The sequence below is a fragment of the Trachurus trachurus genome (assembly GCF_905171665.1).
Source record: "Trachurus trachurus genome assembly, chromosome: 6".
Lineage (NCBI taxonomy): Eukaryota > Metazoa > Chordata > Actinopteri > Carangiformes > Carangidae > Trachurus > Trachurus trachurus.
This window is the reverse complement of record NC_139897.1, coordinates 4,391,652-4,410,385: the sequence shown is the minus strand read 5'-3', so window position 1 is coordinate 4,410,385 and position 18,734 is coordinate 4,391,652. Positions and strand designations below refer to the sequence as shown.

General features: G+C 45.5%; 2 protein-coding genes across 4 annotated transcripts; both read left to right on the top strand.

Annotated features, from left to right (window-relative positions):
- Window positions 1-2,900: 2,900 nt before the first annotated feature.
- On the top strand, window positions 2,901-8,836 carry LOC310987285 (patatin-like phospholipase domain-containing protein 2; the record flags this gene model as incomplete). Its single annotated transcript, XM_083973475.1, has 7 exons — window positions 2,901-3,087; window positions 3,674-3,906; window positions 4,057-4,122; window positions 4,521-4,730; window positions 8,297-8,357; window positions 8,448-8,612; window positions 8,703-8,836. The coding sequence occupies 7 exons, from the start codon at window positions 2,901-2,903 to the stop codon at window positions 8,834-8,836; spliced, it is 1,056 nt and encodes a 351-aa protein (XP_083829601.1).
- Window positions 8,837-11,961: 3,125 nt separating this feature from the next.
- On the top strand, window positions 11,962-18,479 carry LOC310987151 (patatin-like phospholipase domain-containing protein 2). 3 transcript variants are annotated; one of them, XM_083973334.1, is made up of 10 exons: window positions 11,962-12,291; window positions 14,040-14,272; window positions 14,341-14,406; window positions 15,984-16,193; window positions 16,304-16,364; window positions 16,451-16,642; window positions 16,824-16,863; window positions 16,900-16,965; window positions 17,067-17,144; window positions 18,249-18,479. In XM_083973334.1, the coding sequence occupies exons 1-10, from the start codon at window positions 12,087-12,089 to the stop codon at window positions 18,436-18,438; spliced, it is 1,341 nt and encodes a 446-aa protein (XP_083829460.1). In that variant the 5' UTR covers window positions 11,962-12,086; the 3' UTR covers window positions 18,439-18,479. The 3 variants fall into 3 exon arrangements, with proteins under 3 accessions (XP_083829460.1, XP_083829459.1, XP_083829458.1); XM_083973333.1 differs by having other exon boundaries at window positions 16,307-16,364; window positions 16,824-16,965; XM_083973332.1 differs by having other exon boundaries at window positions 16,824-16,965.
- The last annotated feature ends 255 nt before the right edge of the window (window positions 18,480-18,734 follow it).

Here is an 18,734-nt window from a genome sequence, read left to right as displayed (position 1 = left end):
GCATAGCGTTCATGACTTCAGACAACAACAATGAACAAAGAAGCAGATGAGACCGCTTTGGTTGGCCCTGTGGATGGGAAATTATGTTTTAAAAAGCGGACAGATGGAAGCGTAGACAAGAGCACGGTTGTGTGCAAATTATGCAAGAAGGAGTTTGCGTATCACCGCAGCACATCAAGCCTCAGATATCACCTAAATGCTAAGCATATAGCAGCTAGCGTTAGCGTGGACGTTAGCCCGACTCCGAGTACAAGGACCCACACTCAACCAGATGACTGGTTTCAGGACCAGGGTAACTAAGTCCACGTCTGAAAAAATAACCAACTCACTGGATTGCACGCGACTGTAGACCACTTGGAGTGGTGGAAGATAAGGGGCTGCAAAAGGTACTACAGATTGCAGCGTCTGACACAACATACAAGCTGCCATGCAGAAAGACAGTGACAAAAAGAATCCAGCAGCTTTATGACAATGAAAAGGAAGATAAAGAGAATTTGTTGGAGAAAGCCAAATATGTTGCCCTGACCGGGGATCATTGGACCTCGGTTAGCAATTCAAATTATCTCGGTGTGTCGGCACACTTTATTGACATCAAGTGGCGTCTTCACTCATTTGCCTTGACCATCCAGAAGACCACCACTAGGCACTTTGCTGAAAACGTGGCAGAAGATTTTGAGTCTTCTTACCTCCCCCCTCTTTCTTTTTATGGAATAACAATTTGATGGGAACCAACCATGTACGAAAATGAATTTCACCCACCTTTTTGCTCTGTAAATTTGTTATGCGACAATAAACCTGATTCTGATTTTAAGGACCTAAAGTGTCTACCAAGAGAAGAGCGAGGAGGGGGTGTGGACCAGCGTTGAGGCACTGCTGCGAAAAGAATCAGACGGAGCCACTCCAGAACCCACAGAGGAGCCAGCAAGGAAGAGGAGCCTCCTGCTGTTTAATTCAGACTCTGAATCAGAGGATGAAGAGGGGCCCAACAGGGCGCTGGGCCGTTACAGGGCAGAGCCTACCATCAGTGAGACAGACTGCTCACTGCAGTGGTGGTCAACTCAAGTGGGGGCCAATCCACAGCTTTCTGCCCTGGCCCGCAAGTATCTCGGCATCCCTGCCACTTCTGTCCCTTGCGAGAGACTTTTCTCACTGGCATGTAACATAGTTCAAAAGAAGAGGGCAGCCTTGAGCTCTGAAAATGTGAACAGGCTAGTTTGTAGAAGAAGTAGTCTTTTAGAAGTGTCCTGAGGCCAATGGGCTTGTTGTTACAGAAATGTTGATCAAACAGTGGAACAGAGAGATTTTATTTTTCATCAGGATATTGGAAGAATAGGAGGGATGAAGGTCAATCACTAGCACTTTCTTATTTTATTTTAACTGGTACATTTGTTTTTTTTTGTTTTTATATTTTTGGCGTTTTTGCCTTTATTTGATAGAACACAGTATAGATAGATAGGAAAGGGGGAGGCAGAGAGAGGGGGAAAGACTACTATTAATAAAGTCTACTACTAATAAAGACAACTATTTATTATGTTGTTGTTGCAACTGGCACTTTATGTTGAGCTGTTTATTGTTTTGGCCAAGGTTATTTAGAGAGAGTTGGACTGAAATTGATTTGATTAGATCAACTGTTGGTAAAGTTTGTTATGGCCTCTGAAGATAGATGTTTTCTAATAGTCAGGGTTTCCAATGTGCTGAATGTACTTGAAAGTATTGTGTTTTACTTAAAAACAAAGTGTTATAGTTTGCAGAAGGTCTACCTATAGGCTACCTGAATCTCTGAAATGTATGCTATTGCTACACTTAATGGCAAAAAATTGCACTGGTCTGTTGGTCTTGAAAAAAGAATAAACAATGTTTTGTTGCTTAAGCTTATGTATTCAGTCATTATTCAATGGTATACTAAAATCCATGTGAAAAAAATTGCTTCTCACCGTTCTCAGGTAAAATATTTAAATGCGATTAAAATGTGATTAATTTTGATTAATTAATTACAAAGCCTCTGATTAATTCAATTTTTTTTTAAATTGAGTCCCGGCCCTAATTTTTATATTAAGGGATCATTCAACATTTTGGCAAATTCTCCTACTGCCATAATCTCCATAGTCATCGCAGTAGGTTCATTACCTTTAATTATCAGTGCATGTTGTTTTGAGATGCGTGGGGCAAAGACGTTCAGCTGCTAAGTGAACACAATGGAGGTGAATAGTACAGGTCCCATGTCCGTTCAAACTCAGCAAATACACAACCCAACAACTCCAGAAAGCTCTTGTGGACAAGTTGTGATCTGCACATTCACCACGCTAAGAAATAATCATGTAACATTACGAGACTGAGTTGTTTTCGAGGCAAATGCACAGCTGGATCTACATTACAGAACACAAGTAACAGAAGTAGGCTAGTTATGAGCTATTTTTGGAACAGCTGAGCCGAGCGGTGAGCTATCAGACCTACGCTATGGAGGCCCATGGGATTTCTTGGTTTCCCTCATCAAACTCATCAAATACACAATCCAACAATTCCATTATGGCAATGGGAATGGGCCAATTTGCCAAAATGTTGAACTATCCCTTTATAGCCTCATAATAAGAAATCTTCAGCACCTATAAAGGACCTAAAGAGGAGTGATTTTTACTGCACAGCTTCACCAACACAAGTGTTGTAAGAAATAACTTTATTGCTTCATTGCTATCTCTAGCCAATAGGAAAATAGCTCACAATGAGACAAAACAGTTGCGCAACAGTTGCTGTCTTGTTACCTTTGGATGCCTGGCACAGGTGGGTTGGGTTGAAGCTGGAGGTGCATGGGCGCTGGTATTTACGCAGACTGTGTTTCAACGGGTTGGAATACTGAGGAGCTGCTGGTGGACTCACTCAGCTGGACTCTGCTGGCTGACGACATGTTTGATCTAACCAAAGAGTGGAGCATCTCGTTTGCAGGCTGTGGTTTTATGTGCATTTATTATGTCGGTGCCACCAGCTGCATCCGGGACCGGTTCCCTCGGCTCCTGCAGGACGCGGCTCATATGTATGGAGCCTCTGCAGGTTCTTTGATGGCTGCTGTTCTAACCATTGGGGTCCCTCTCGGTAAGTAAGTGGTCGGTCCCTCCTCCACACACCAAACTTCAGTCAGAAGCTGATCACTTGGTACAGTGATCAGGGGTGGCAGTGGCTCAGGTGGTAGAGTGGGTCGTCCAATGATCACAGGGTTGGCGGTTCGAATCCCGCTCTGTCCTGGTTGCTGCCGTAGTGTCCTTGGACAGGACACCTTACCCACCTTGCTCCTGATGGGCTGTGGTTCGCTCCTTACATGGCAGCTTCTTCATTATGCCAGTGATCATGGATTTATATTGGTTCATTTACTGTCCATACCCACTCGTTCAATAATCTTGCACTCTATGTATTGGTTTCATTTTGCATCATTGTCTACTTGTTATTGTTTCTGTAGTGTTGTATGGATGTCTCTCGTTTTGTATTGCAACCTTTGTGTCCTTGTTTTGTGTATTTTAATGGCCTGAGGTCTTTTTTAACATCATGCCGGAGGACTACAGTTGTAAATTAGCCTTCAGCTAACACTGGCACATTCACAGAAATGTTCATTTATGTGCACTGTCCTCTAAATAAATAAATAAATATTAGCAGATCATCTAACTGAAGGCTTCCCTCTGTGCAGAAAAGTGCTGTGCTGAGTTGATGCTCATGGCCAAAGAGGCCAGGAAGCACAAACTGGGGCCCCTGCACCCAGCCTTCAACCTGGTAAAGTTAGTGCAGGACTCTCTGCTATCGATCCTTCCAGAGGACGCCCATGTCCGAGCCTCCGGCCGGCTCTGTGTGTCCCTGACCAGGGTGTCGGACAGGAAGAATGTGCTGGTGTCGGAGTTCAACAGCAGAGAGGAGCTGGTTGAGGTACGTGTCACAGGTCATTAAGCTGAACCTGGAAGGGTTAGCTGAACCTGGAAGGTGACGGTCACTGACTGACTTCATTAATGAACAGTGTTGATGTTTTTCAGGACGTTTTCATTTCAACATATGGTAGTAACACTGTGCTTTCCCCAGGCCCTTGTATGCAGCTGCTTTGTCCCTTTCTACTGTGGTCTTATTCCACCTACCTACAGAGGAGTGGTGAGTCAAGTTTTTTATAAGTTTTATCTTATCTCAGTATGTTGATGGTGAGATTCAATCAGTTGGTCAACACCACAGCTCAGCATTTGTCAGACTTTTATCTTCCTAACGAATTGGCTTTGCAGTTTTGTTTATTATTTTATTATGAAAATCTAAGTGGAGCAAGAGTCAGGAAATTAAGAAAGAGGATACTGCAGCAAGGCCTCAGCCTTAATGGTTTGGTCTCTACCAGGTGAGAAACCCAGGCAGCCCAGCATTTGTCACTTGTAATAGTGATAACAGGAGGAAAAGCGGAAAAGGTCCTTCCTCAAGACAGCCTGTCAGATAAGCAGAGACCTCAGTGGTTACATCATGTTCATATACCCCCCCCCCCCCCCCCCCCCCCCCCCCCCCCACAGCGTTATGTGGACGGTGCCGTCAGCGACAACCTGCCTCGATGCCACCTGAAAAAGACAATAACGTTTTCTCCATATGCCGGTGAGAGTGACCTCTGCCCCCGGGTGAGCACGCTGAACTTCCATGAGGTGCGCTTCAACAACGTCAGCATCCAGGTCAACTCAGAGAACATGAACAGAGTGGCCAGCACCTTCTTCCCTCCAGGGCCTGAGGTGAGACGCAGAAGCTTCTGACTTTTAGTAGCTTTTCTATCAGGTTTTCTCAGGCTGTGAGATTGTATCACCACTTCCTGCAACAGCAATTTTCCAATTCATTTAAAGGGATAGTTCAACATTTTGGCAAATTTGCCTATTGCCATAATCCCTATAGTCATAGCAGTGGATTCATTACCTTTAATTATCGGTGCATGTTGTTTTGAGATTGGTGGGGCAGAGACGTGAGCTGCTCAGTGAACACAATGGAGGTGAATGGAACAGGTCCCCTGTCCCTCATCAAACTCATCAAATACCAAATCCAACAACTTCAAAACGCTCTGATGGACAAGTTGTGACCTGCACATTGGACATGAAACAATAATGTAACATTATGAGACAGAGTCGTTTTCGAAAGAGCCCGAAAGAGCGACATGGGCCCGCCTTCCAGTAGGCCCGCCTTCCAGTAGGCCCACCACCCGAAGGATCATAAGGGGCTGGTGTGTTGTGTTCTGGGTGGCAGTCGTGAGGGGGGGCCCGGCGACCCAATCCCTGGACAACGATTCTAACTTTAGGGACATGGAATGTCACCTCGCTGGGGGGGAAAGAGCCTGAGCTCATGCAGGAGGTTGAATGGTACTGGCTAGAGATAGTTGGGCTCACCTCCACACACAGCCTGGGCTCTGGAACCCAACTCCTTGAGAGAGGCTGGACTCTCTTCCACTCTGGAGTTGCCCATGGTGAGAGGTGGCGAGCTGGTGTGGGCTTGCTCATAGCCCCCCAGTTCAGCCGCCATGTGTTGGAGTTCTCCCCGCTGAATGAGAGGGTCGCTTCCCTGCACCTTCGGGTCGGTCACTGTTGTCTTAGCCTACGGGCCGACCAGCAGTGCAGAGTACCCGGCCTTCTTGGAGGCCCTGGGAGGAGTACTAGAAGGTGCTCCAACCGGGGACTCCATTGTTTTGCCGGGGGACTTCAACACTCACGTGGGCAGCGACAGTGTTACCTGGAGGGGTGTGAGTGGTGTTTTGTTATTGGACTTCTGTGCTAGCCACAGTTTGTCCATAACGAACACCATGTTCAAGCATAAGGGTGTCCATCAGTGCACGTGGCACCAGGACACCCTAGGCCAGAGGTCAATGATCGACTTTGTAGTCGTGTCATCTGATCGCCTCCGGCCGTATGTCTTGGACACTCGGGTGAAGAGAGGGGCTGAGCTGTCAACTGACCACCACCTGGTGGTGAGTTGGATCCGCTGGCAGGGGAGGAAGCTGGACAGACTTGGCAGACCCAAGCATATTGTGAGGGTCTGCTGGGAACGTCTGGCAGAATACCCTGTCAGGGAGGTCTTCAACTCCCACCTCCGGGAGAGCTTTGACCGGATTCCATGGGAGGCTGGAGACATTGAGTCTGAATGGACCATGTTCTTCACTTCCATTGTTGACGCGGCCGTCCAAAGCTGTGGCCGTAAGGTCTCCAGCGCCTGTCGCGGCGGCAATCCCCGAACCCAGTGGTGGACACCGGAAGCAAGGGATGCCGTCAAACTGAAGATGGAGTCCTACCAAGCCTGGTTGGCTCAAGGGACTCCTGAGGCAGCCGACGGCAGCTCGGGTGGTTGTGGAGGCAAAAACTCTGGTCTGGGAAAAGTTTGGGGAGGCCATGGAGGAGGAGTACCGGTCGGCCTCGAGGAAATTCTGGCAAACCATCCGGCACCTCAGGAGGGGGAAGCAGTGCTCTGCCAACACTGTTTACAGTGGAGGAGGGGAGCTGTTGACTTCGACTGGGGATATTGTTGGGCGGTGGAAGAAATACTTTGAGGATCTCCTCAATCCCACTGACACGCCTTCTGTAGAGGAAGCAGAGGATGAAGTCACTGAGGTAGTCCGGAAGCTCCTCGGTGGCAAGGCACGGGGGTGGATGAGATCTGCCCTGAGTACCTCAAGTCTCTGGATGTTGTGGGGCTATCTTGGCTGACACACCTCTGCAGCATCGCGTGGCAGTCGGGGACAGTGCCTTTGGACTGACAGACCGGGGTGGTGGGCCCTCTCTTCAAAAAGGGAGACCGGAGGGTGTGTTCCAACTATCAGGGGATCACACTCCTCAGCCTCCCAGGGAAAGTCTATTCCAGGGTACTGGAGAGGAGAATTCTGCGAACCTCAGATTCAGGAGGAACAATGTGGTTTTCGTCCTGGCTGTGGAACACTGGTCCAGCTCTACACCCTCCACAGGATGCTCGAGGGCGCATGGGAGTTTGCCCAACCAGTCCACATGTGTTTTGTGGACTTAGAGAAGGCTTTCGACCGTGTCCCGTGTGGCATCCTGTGGGAGGTGCTCTGGGAGTATGGGGTTGGAGGCCCTCTGCTGAGGGCTGTACGGCCCCTGTATAACCGGAGCAGGAGCTTGGTTCGCATGGCCGGCAGTAAGTCAGACCTGTTCCCAGTGCATGTTGGACTCCGGCAGGGCTGCCCTTTGTCACCGGTTCAGTTCATTTTTTTTATGGACAGAATTTCTAGGCGCAGCCAGGGGCCGGAGGGGGTCCAGTTCGGTAGCCACTTGATCTCATCTCTGCTCTTTGCGGATGATGTTGTCTTGTTGGCTCCCTCGAGCCAGGGCCTTCAGCATGCACTGGGGTGGTTTGCAGCCGAATGTGAAGCAGCTGGGATGAGAATCGGCACCTCTAAGTCCGAGGCCACGGTTCTCGACTGGAAAAAGGTGGTTTGCACCCTCCAGGTCGGTGGGGAGTTCCTGCCTCAGGTGGAGGAGTTTAAGTATCTTGGAGTGAGGGAAGGATGGAGCGTGAGATTGACAGGTGGGTCGGTGCGGCGGCCGCAGTAATGTGGTCGTTGTATCGGCCCATCGTGGTGAAGAAGGAGCTGAACCGAAAGGCAAAGCTCTCGATTTACCGGTCAGTCTACGTCCCCACCCTCACCTATGGTCATGAACTCTCACACAATGTTTCTCAATAAGAGCTTTCATTTTACTCTGCTCTGATTAACAAGTAGTGTTAGCCAAACAAGCACAAATTGGCGCTTTTCTGAAATCACATAAACACGTTGAATAAGTGGTAGGCTACTTGTTAGTTAATGGCTTTATAATTCACGAAGGTTTTAGTTGCTCCACATTCACGTCTCATGTCTGCAGCACATGGACTAATATACATCTATGACGAGGCAGTGGCATGCACTCCGTACATGCATGTGAGAGAGCCATGGATGAGAGAGCACGCAACGCGTGGCAGCCCCGCCCCTCAGTGAGAGACAGAGGAGCAGCAGAGAACATAGGAGGGCAACAGAACCACCACATTCAGCGTGAAAGAGGCATCACTATCACAAATCGGTCCGAGAGAATTAGGAAAAAGGCGAGAGAGAGTAGCCTACGTCCCGACTCCCGCTACTCCTCTGTACGCCATAAAAGGTCCCGGTGGGGTGCAGCCTTTGACGGGAGGGTCTTGACTGTATGATTTTTCACAATTTTCTGCCCTCTGCTGGTCAAAAGTGACAATTGCAACCTGAAGTATACTATAAAATATGCCAGTGCACCACTGTAATATTTTGCAGTCTTTCATCCTCACTAATGTTCTGTCTTTACAGGTAATGTCTGAAATCTGCCAGAAAGGCTATATGGATGCTCTCCGCTTCCTGCAAGAGCAGGGTAAGGAAACATTATAGTAACTTTTAAGAGAAAAAAAACACAATATGATACAGTACAACTTTTTAAAAATGAACCACCCGGCCATCACAGGTCTGATCAGTAGTGAGTCTCCACTGAGGAGTCTGGAGACAGACTCATCTGAGGCTGCAGAGCCCAGTGAGAGGCCGCAGCAGAACGGACTGAAGCCTCCACAGGAACAACACTTCTGGCTGGATCCACAGCTCGTACACCAGCTCCCAGCTGACATCAGCAAGGGTGGGTGTAGTTGGAACCAATGAGATCCTTCTTGAACTTGTTGTGCCACTTGAATACATTCGATGCAGTAAATTCCTACTTCTGTGTCAGTGCTTTGTCAGGCCTGTCGAGAATCACACACCTCAGGGGGTCTGTTGGGCCACATGACCGAGAAAGTGACCTCGTACCTGCAGCTGCCCCGCGCTCTGCCTCGTGTGTCTGCCTACTCTCTCGCCACCAGGTAAAAGCATATCATTAAACTAGACTGTGTTTAATCTGTTGCACATAAAACTGTTGACCACGGAGATGATCTCTCTTCCTATTCTCCTGTTTGTCCAGTAGGAACCACTCAAATAATCTGATAGCGAGAAAATCAGAAAATACCAACTTTTAGAGAAACAGGGTTCAAAGGGTTTAAAGGTTACTTTATTTATACCCTCAGGTAAATTTTGTTTGCAGTAAATCACATTTATGACATTAATAGACAAACGGCACAGTACATGTGACTGGACATACAGTACATAAAAAGTGACAACAGTGCTCGACAGTAAGAGATTAAAATGAATCAAATAAGACCAAATAAAACTCATGAATTCATGAATGAATTCATTTTCTATACCGCTTATCCTGCACTAGGGTCACAAGTGAACTGGAGCCTATCTCAGCTGACTTTGGGCGAGAGGCGGGGTACATCCTGGACAGGTCGCCACTCGCCAGTCTATCGCAGGGCTAACATAGACAGACAACCATTCACACTCTCATTCACAGTCGCCAATTAACCTAACCTGCATGTCTTTGGTCTGTGGTAGGAAGACGGAGTACCTGGAGAGAACCCACGCATGCCTGGGGAGAACATGCAAACTCCACACAGAAGGAACTCAAAAAAACCAAATAAAAACCAACTGTGAAACTAAATCCAACTTTTCTTCAATGCTGAATAGTTTACCATAATTATTATAGTTGTCAGTTTCACTTAAGTAGAAATTAATTATCAGGGGACTTCCATCACTGCTAATTATAAATGCTCTTTTGACACTATAATTATATGATATTTCAGACTGGTGAACTGGATCCCAGATGTGCCCAGGGACATGACTTGGTTCTATAGCAAGGCTGAGGAATTCTACAAACAGGCGTGGAGGGACAGGCCTGAGGACGATGTCAGGTATACAAGACTGAGACATGAGACCATGTTTGTTCTCATGTACTGATGGACAGGTTGACTAGTGGACATTATGATCTTATGGGAGTAATAGATTATTGACACAGAACAAAAATAGTTTTCTTTTCGGACCAATCTTCTCTTAAACTCCTGGATTCACTAAATAACATGAACGTTGTCTTGACCTTTTCCAGTGAATCCCCTCTACGTAGATGTACCAGCCTGCCTTTAGGCCTGAACCTGCAGGACATCAGAAGTGAAGACACAAACCCTCTCCCCGTGACCCCAGAGGCCTCTCCAGCTTCCAGCCACACCTTCACCTGGAACACACACAGTGAGGTGGACCACATGACCCTGACTCCACCCCCGACCCCCTCCCTCAGCTCCAAACCAGCGCTTGAGGAGGCCTCGGCAGAGTCATCTGAAAGTGCAGGCGGAGGCTGGGGTCTGGGCAGAGCTGTGGACTGGATCAGAAACACAACACGCTCTACTTCAAACCACTGATCTGTACTGCATTCAAGTAAACCTGTTTAATGTTGCACTGAGAAAGAAAGAAAGAAAGAGTGAAGATGGTGAATAAATGAATGCAAACTTGTCATGTGCTTCACTATCAAAAAAAATATTAAATGTAGAAAGAAACTGATTATCTCCCAAAGGTAAACCTTTATCTCCTGTGTCCTGCTTCAAGTTTCCTTCACAGCATCTTTATCAGTGTTCCAAAAAATAAGACTATATATATTAAAGCTGCAATGATCAATATGTTTATATTAAAGGGATAGTTCAACATTTGGGCAAATTCTGCTACTGCCATAATCTCCATAGTCATCGCAGTAGGGTCATTACCTTTAATTATCAGTGCATGTTGTTTTGAGATCCGTGGGGCAGAGACGTGAGCTGCTACAGTAAGTGAACACAATGGAGGTGAATAGTACAGGTCCCATGTCCCTCAACAAACTCATCAAATACACAATCCAACTCCAACTCCAAAACACTCTGATGGACATGTTGGGACCTGCACATTCACCACGCTATGAGATAATAACGGAACGTTACGAGACTGAGTTGTTTTCGAGGCAAATGCATAGCTGGACCTACATTACAGACAACAAGTATTTGCTTCATGTGTTGTACTGTTAGTTAATCATACATTATTATCTCATAGTGTGGTGAATGTGCAGGTCACAACTTGTCCACCAGAGTGTTTTGAAGTTGTTGGATTGTGTATTTGATGAGTTTGATGAGGGACAGAGGACCTGTACCATTCACCTCCATTGTGTTCACTGAGCAGCTCACGTCTCTGCCCAGCGGATCTCAAAACAACATGCACCGATAATTAAAGGTAATGAACCTACTGCTATGACTATAGGGATTATGGCGATAGGAGAATTTGCCAAAATGTTTAACTATCCCTTTAACAATGGGTCAACTTTTTACAACTTGGTCATGCACAACTTGTTATGACACATTTTAAATCCAAATCCACAGTTTGTAAAGTATTCTCTATTCTATTCTATTCTATTTGAAGAGAACCAACAGAAATAAGCAGCTTCCTAAGCAGCTTACAGACGTATATATTGCTCACAGCTAAGATACACAGGAAGGTTGTTATTGGAGACTAAACTGTTGCTTTGGATAGAGAAAACCATTCAAAACATATTTCATTTTTTCAGAAACATACTTACTTACTTACTTAGGCCTTTGTGTTCCTTTCGGAACATAGGCCATTGATGAATTGTTTCCACCCTCGTCTGTCCTGGGCCTTTCAGAAACATGGAAAAGTGAATTTTTCAATATAAAAAATGTTCCTGGAACAAAATTAGGAAAAAACAAATAACATCTGGTTACCTATGTGTATTTGTGCAATCCACGGGCAACATTTAATAACATGATATTATTAATATTATTATTATTATTTTACCAATGTACTTGTATTATGATACTTTTATATCCATCTATAATAATCTCACATGAAACAAACTTCAGGTTGTGCTCTGCTGTTATTCCTCCCACAGTGCTGTGTGCAGATGGATGTTGATTAAGTACGGTATGAAAACAGTGTCACATGTCCTACAGTGGCCCCATGGTGCTAGTGGGTTCAGTTATTCCAGCTTGTTTTCTATTTTGAAACATGTGACGTTTGAGCCTAGTAAGTTGTGCAATAACATACCATAGCCGACTGACACGCTGCCCACTTCACCTAAGATAACACATCAGTTTACTTGTGTATGAAATACTGGATGTTATCCAAGTAGACCAGCTGAACTCTGACAGGTGACTGAAGGGAAGGAAACATTAGAGATGCAGTTTTGAGATTCCATCAGACTTGGCAGTTGATGGAGAGCGAGGAGAAGATGTTTGAGTGGGATGAGGAGTGGAACATCTCCTTTGCAGGCTGTGGATTCAGGAGTATTTACTACGTGGGAGCTCTGAGCTGTATCCTGGAGCGGGCTCCACGCCTGGTTCATGGTGCTTCTAAAATTGGTGGAGCTTCTTCTGGTTGTCTTGTTGCTGCAGTTCTGGCTGTTGGGATTCCCATCGGTGAGTCACATCACAGATCAGAGCCTTCCCTGCTCCTCTGTCTAATGTTCATTTTGTATTGTGTACTGTAATCTTAACCTCTGTTTATGTCTCTGTATATCTGTGTTTGAAACAAGACATGTGATTTCCTATCACAGGAATTAATTCCCCCGCATATACAGTAGATATGTGTGTCGCTTGAGTTACATAATTGAAATCTGACACTCCTTTCTGTAGTTATGTCGCACCACACAATTGAGAATAAAAGTTAAAACGTTCTGGAACTTGGGTTGGTTGGGAACCACATTAAGTTAAAATAACAAGACACAGGGTTGAAGTAATAAGGGAGAACACCATTTATTTACAATAAAATGTGCATTTCTGGTGGGCTGGGTTTAAGATGATTGCAGCACAGCCTTCAATCAGGGGGGAAGTGGGGCAATACTGTATATTCCTACGACGACACAGCAAAGATTAAAACAAGTCCAGGTAGATGGTTCATAAAACCAAAATAGATCGACAGAGGTCTTGTGACCTCAGCTCCTCGCTGGACTTTCCTAATTAGGAGGCCTTAGTGGTACCCCAAGGGGGGAGGGGAGCCCCCTCTTCCACAGTCCCACACCGTCTAATGCCTCAGCCTTTATTGAGCTTAGTCTCCTACAGCCTGCTGCTGATCTCTAGGAAGGAGTTAGAGTCAGAGAGAGATGAACAGGGAAAAGTATTCAACTTTCCTCTTCTTTTGGGTGCCAGCCATCCTCTGAGAGAGAGAGAGAGGGGGGGGGGGGGTTCCAGGTAAGTGGGGAGTCCTCTTTTGCCCAGCCAAGCACAGCACAGCACAGCAGCCTCCTCTTCACAGCCAGTCTTCACACTGAATGTCTGAAAAACACAGTCTTCATACCACTCCACACTGATCACCTCCAGCTCCTCACGGTGCATTCAGGTGCACTGACACTGTAGGACATCCAGAAAACACACTAAAAGGCTGGTTCAAAACACCATGTTATGACAGTTATATCTTAGCCCTTCACTTCCTGTGCAGAGATGCAGACTGGATATATTTCATAGCCTATGTAAAGAATAGATTGAGAACAGGTAAAAGCCATGTGTTTTATTATACACACATTACATTTTTTGATTTTCCTCTTGTAATAATTGAAGTTCTGAGTCGCAGGCGAAGGGCAGGGGTTTGTTATCGCAGTTCAGGTGGAGTACATGTAATAGTGAGGGCAAATTCCAGAAGTGACACTGAGTTCAAAGCCGAGGACAGTGAACGAGTGAAAAACATCCTTCTCCCTTATCTCATCCACACACACAGTAATCAGTGACTCATGAAAACAAAAGATCAGTACAGTTCATTTGTAATTTGTCACTTTCCCTAAAGGTGTTTTTCAACCTTGGGGTCGGGACCCCACGTGGGGTCGCCTGGAATTCAAATGGAGTCGCCTGAAATGTCTAGTAATTGATTAAAAACAATTACTGATAAAAAATATTCTTTTAACTAGCCTATTCTTTTTGAATATATGATTAAAAACACCACACACAATCTTAAACAACTGTATTTTATACTTTCACTTTCTCGACAATGAATTGAGTTCAAATAAAATGTGGCTCATAAAAATATGATCTCACCCATGATTGACAGCCACGATCACATGACTGCATGTAATCGGGGGTCGCCAGAAATTTGTGATGTCAAAATGGGGTCACGAGCCAAAAAAGGATGGGAACCACTGCTCTAAAATCTGACGATGCTGCATTTTTCTCCCCAGAGCAGTTCTGTGCTGATGTGTTGACCTTGGCCAGAGAGGCCAGAACACACACTCTGGGAGTTTTCCACCCGACCTTCAGTCTGCTGAGGTGGGTGAATGCGTACCTACTGGAGAAACTTCCTGAGGATGCCCACCTCCGGGCCTCTGGAAAACTCTGTGTGTCCCTCACCAAACTGGCCGATGGAGAGAACGTGTTGGTGTCGGAGTTTGACAGCAGAGAAGAGCTCATTCAGGTAGAGAGAAAGAAACAAAGCACTGACAGGTTTGGTCTGAGTGGAGATTAAACAGTCTCTCTTTGCAGGTTCTCATGTGCAGCTGCTTTTTCCCTGTTTACTGTGGCTTCATCCCCCCTTCATACCGCGGAGTGGTGAGTCTATGCAGTTTTACACCAGTTTCACTTTGCTTCACTGTCCCTATATTCTGCTTCAGATCTACAGCTGACAAGTTCATGAGGAAGGATTAGCAAGAAATGCTCACACAGTGAAGGTTAACAGCATTCTTTATTTTAAAGGGATAATTCAACATTTTGGCAAATTGGCCCATTGCCATAATCCCTATAGTCTTAGCAGTAGGTTCGTTACCTTTATTTGTCAGAGCAAGCTATTTTTAGAACGGCGGAGCTACAGAGGCTCATGGGATTTCTTGGTTTCCCTCATCAAACTCATCAATTACACAATCCAACAACTCCAAAAGTTGTGACCTGCACATTCACCACTGTCACAGCCTGGCTCTTACAGCCATGACAAAGAGGGAGAGACCACCTTGGCAACAATTAACAAATGTTTATTTAACAATAAATAATAATATACTGTAACAAAGGACCGGAGCATGGAGTGTGAGTGTCAGTAAATAGGTATGTAGAGCATGTTGTGTGAGTGTGAGACGTATGTGTGTGTGGGGTGTTGTAAGGTGCATAACACAAAGGTGCAACAAAGTAAACTAAGGACACTGCATCGCCGTCACCGGTACCTGCAGGAGAGGGGAGAAGGAGAGAGAGAGAACACAGTCAGCAGGCCTGGCTTTATAACCTGGTGACACCGGGCCCAGGTGTGACCGGCAGGCCTTAATCAGGAGGGCGTGACCAGCGGCATGGCACCAGCCCACCACTGGGGACGCCACACCACGCTATGAGATAATAACAGAACGTTACGAGACAGAGTTGTTTTTGAGGTAAATACAGAGACTGCTTGCTGAAAAACTGTCCCTGAAGGCAACGCACACCAGCTGTTTTGTATGAATTTACCTCTAAAACAACTCTGTCTGGTAACGTTGTGTTATCTCATAGCTTGGTGAATGTGCAGGTCACAACTTGTCCACCAGAGCGTTTTGGAGTTGTTGGATTGTGTATGTGATGAGTTTGATGAGGGAAACCAAGAAATCCCATGAGCCTCCGTAGCGTAGCTCTGAGCAGCTCGCCGCTCGGCTCAGCTGTTCTAAAACTAGCTTGCACCGTCAAATAAAGGTAACGAACCTACTGCTATGACTATAGCGATTATGGCAATGGGCCAATTTGCCAAAATGTTGAACTATCCCTTTAAAGCCTCATAATCAGAAATCTTCAGCACCTATAAATAGGACCTAAAGAGGAGTGATTTTTACTTACTACAAGTGTTGTATAAGAAATAATAAACTTTATTGATTTATTGCCAAGTCGTATTGCTGTGTCGGCATTGTGTCCAGCATTTTATTGGACATGAAACATTTGGTATCACTCCCTCCACTGACACTAACACCCACAAATAAAAGTTCCTGCTCTCTCTTTACAAGTTACACACAGTTATCAGCAAGAAATCAGCAAGTGAACATAAGTAGAGAGGAAAACACAACACAAACAATACATGTCTCTTATATAAAGATCCAATCAGCAGAAAATGGAGTTGGCTTTGAAAGTGTGAATTGCAGTTGCGTTTTTGAAAGTATTCAGTCAGCCTCCCCTCCTCTCAGCACTACATGGACGGAGCCCTGAGCAACAACATGCCTCTGTTCGAGCAGAGAAACACCATCACCATGGCGCCGTTCTCGGGTGAGAGCGACATCTGCCCCACAGAGGGAACGTTCAACTTCTTGGAGGTGCACTACGGCAACGTCAGCATCCAGGTCAACACCGGCAACGTGCACCGCGTCTGTACATCCTTCTTACCCCCCAGACTTGAGGTAGGTCTCTGGTTGGTTTGCACACGCGGTCTCAGTGTGTGAGTTTACAAGTAAGTGAATCAGTTCATCGTAAGACGTGCAGGCAGATGATTTACATTTGTTGTCGACAGAAGCTGGCTGAGATCTGTCACAACGGCTACATGGATGCTCTTCGTTTCCTGAGAGAAAGGGGTAAGCTCTTCCACCTCCTCCTGCTCAGGCTTTGACTTCTTTGATTCACACATGTAAAAGAAAAATCAACCGTTCTTGATCTACAGATCTGCTCGGGACACAGTGTCCTCCCCGCTGTTTGGTTGCAGAGATAGAGCTTGTGACACCTTCTTGTTGTGAGCTGGTGAAGGGAGAGGAGTCCAGGAAGACACAGCTGAGTGGACCAAATCCTACACAGGAGGAGCGCGGCTCGCTGGACCGCCAAGTCATAGAGAACCTCCCAGTTAATATCCAAAAAAGTGAGTGGGGCAGGTGGAACTGAATACCTTGAATTGGTGGCTTGTTTCACAGTCAAGAAAGTCCAGTATATTTATGTTGTCTGTGTGTGTGTGTGTGTGTGTGTGTGTGTGTGTGTGTGTGTGTGTGTGTGTGTGTGTGTGTGTGTGTGTGTGTGTGTGTGTGTGTGTGTGTGTGTGATAGTCCTGTGTGAGGCCTGCAGGGAGAGCCAGGATGGTGTCAGGTGGTGCTCTCAGCTCACTCACTTCCTTCCTGTCAGAGTGGTTTTCTCCCTGCTGACCATCCTCATGCTGCCCGTCCAGCTGATCTCCATCCTCATCAGAAGGTAAAGATGACACGTTGATCATGTGACCAATGGGAAAAGAATGGTTAAAAATAATGACAACATTCATTCTGGCTACAAACATCAATCTCTTGTTGTGACAGTGTGATACAGTTGGTCTGCTCAGCCATTCACAGACTGCTGATGTCTGCCACAGATTCCTATGGAGCCAAGAACAACAGGTGTGTGAACATGTATACTGTGCATATACATACTGTACATCCATCCAGAAAAAGAGGTGACCCGCAACCCTCTATGACAATGTATATAATTGTATATGAAATTCTGGCAGGACCAGAAAAGCAACTGCATATACACTGATCAGGACTAACATTCAATAACACTGAATAACACTTCATCATGGCACCTGTTAGTGGGTGGGATAGGCAGCTGGTGAACATGTTGTCCTCAAAGTTGATGTGTTAAATCAGTAAAAATGTTCAGTGTAAGGATCTGATCCAGTTCTCCAAGGACGACTGGGTCTCTCATGAGCTGCAGCTGCAGCTCTTGTGGGCTGTTCCCGGTCTGCAGTGGTCAGGATCTATCAACAGTTGGTCCAAGGAAGGAACAGTGGTGAAGCGGTCACAACACAGTGCAGAGCAGTTTGTCGTGTATTTGGCAATAAAAGGGACCAACACAATATTAGGGAGCTGGTCATGATGTTATGGCTGATCGGTGTACATTAGAGTCATTGCTCAAGTCAAGGGAAATCATTTTCATAAATTGTACATTTCTAGACCTATGGACCTTGTAAACAATGAGATGAGGATGATGTAAGTATTTTCAGTGGTACACAGCATCATCATGACCACAGCATTAGTTGCAGCTAAAAAAACTAGCTCTTAGTGCAGTGTTTTCAACCTTGGGTTCGGGACCCAATGTGGGGTCATCTGGAATTCAAATGGGGTCGCCTGAAATGTCCAGTAATTGATTTAAAAAAAAAAGGCTTACTGATAAAAAATATTTTTTAAACCTAATTATTATTATTATTTATTTTTATTATTTTAAAAATATGATTAAAAACACCACACACAATCCTAAACAACTGTATTCTATACTTTCACTTTCTCAAATTGAAATCAAGTTCAAATAAAATGCAGTAGGCCTATATAAAAATATCTGAGCTGGTGTATCTTGATTGACGGGGTCACCAGAAATTTATGATGTCAAAATGGGGTCATGAGCCAAAAAAGGTTGGGAAGGGAACCACTGCCTCTGTTATTAGAGTAAGACCAGCAGTAGTAACCCTGTTTAATTATCACTCTTGTCTCTGTGTCTTCATCTAGTGTGTCTCATAAGCAGCACTGCAGAAACAGCTCCTCTGGCTCAAATCTGAGAAACCAGGAGAACAGGAGGAGGTGGAAACTACAGACCTCCGCTATCACTCCAGTTTCCAACAACAACCTCCACTGGGACAATAACGGCGACCTGGGTCTTCTGTCCCTCACCTCCAAGCATCACATTTGCCTGAAGTGACATTAAACCATAGGAGTAAATGGACACATCATAAACCATGAACCAGGCAGGACTACAGACTATTTTTCATTTATCACTTATATTTGAGGAATCAATACCATCTCTGGCTATAATAAAAAGAAAAGACAGCCAATAGTGAGTGATGTGGATAGAGCTGATCAACTCAACCAGTTCTTCAGGTTTGTGTGGACCAAAAACCACACAGGCCATTTTGAAAAAAAAGGGCCACTCCGCGGGTTAAAGTTTTTTTTTAGACCAAAAATTAAAATTTCTCCAAACTCGGATATATCATCTGG

Excerpts from the sequence above, each read along its gene's own strand:
- LOC310987151 (XM_083973332.1), top strand. The coding sequence starts at position 12,087 with ATGGAGAGCGAGGAGAAGATGTTTGAGTGGGATGAGGAGTGGAACATC. Across the intron at positions 12,292-14,039 it reads GGCTGTTGGGATTCCCATCG|AGCAGTTCTGTGCTGATGTG; the intron begins GTGAGTCACATC and ends TTTTCTCCCCAG. Across the intron at positions 16,966-17,066 it reads ATCTCCATCCTCATCAGAAG|TGTGATACAGTTGGTCTGCT; the intron begins GTAAAGATGACA and ends TTGTTGTGACAG.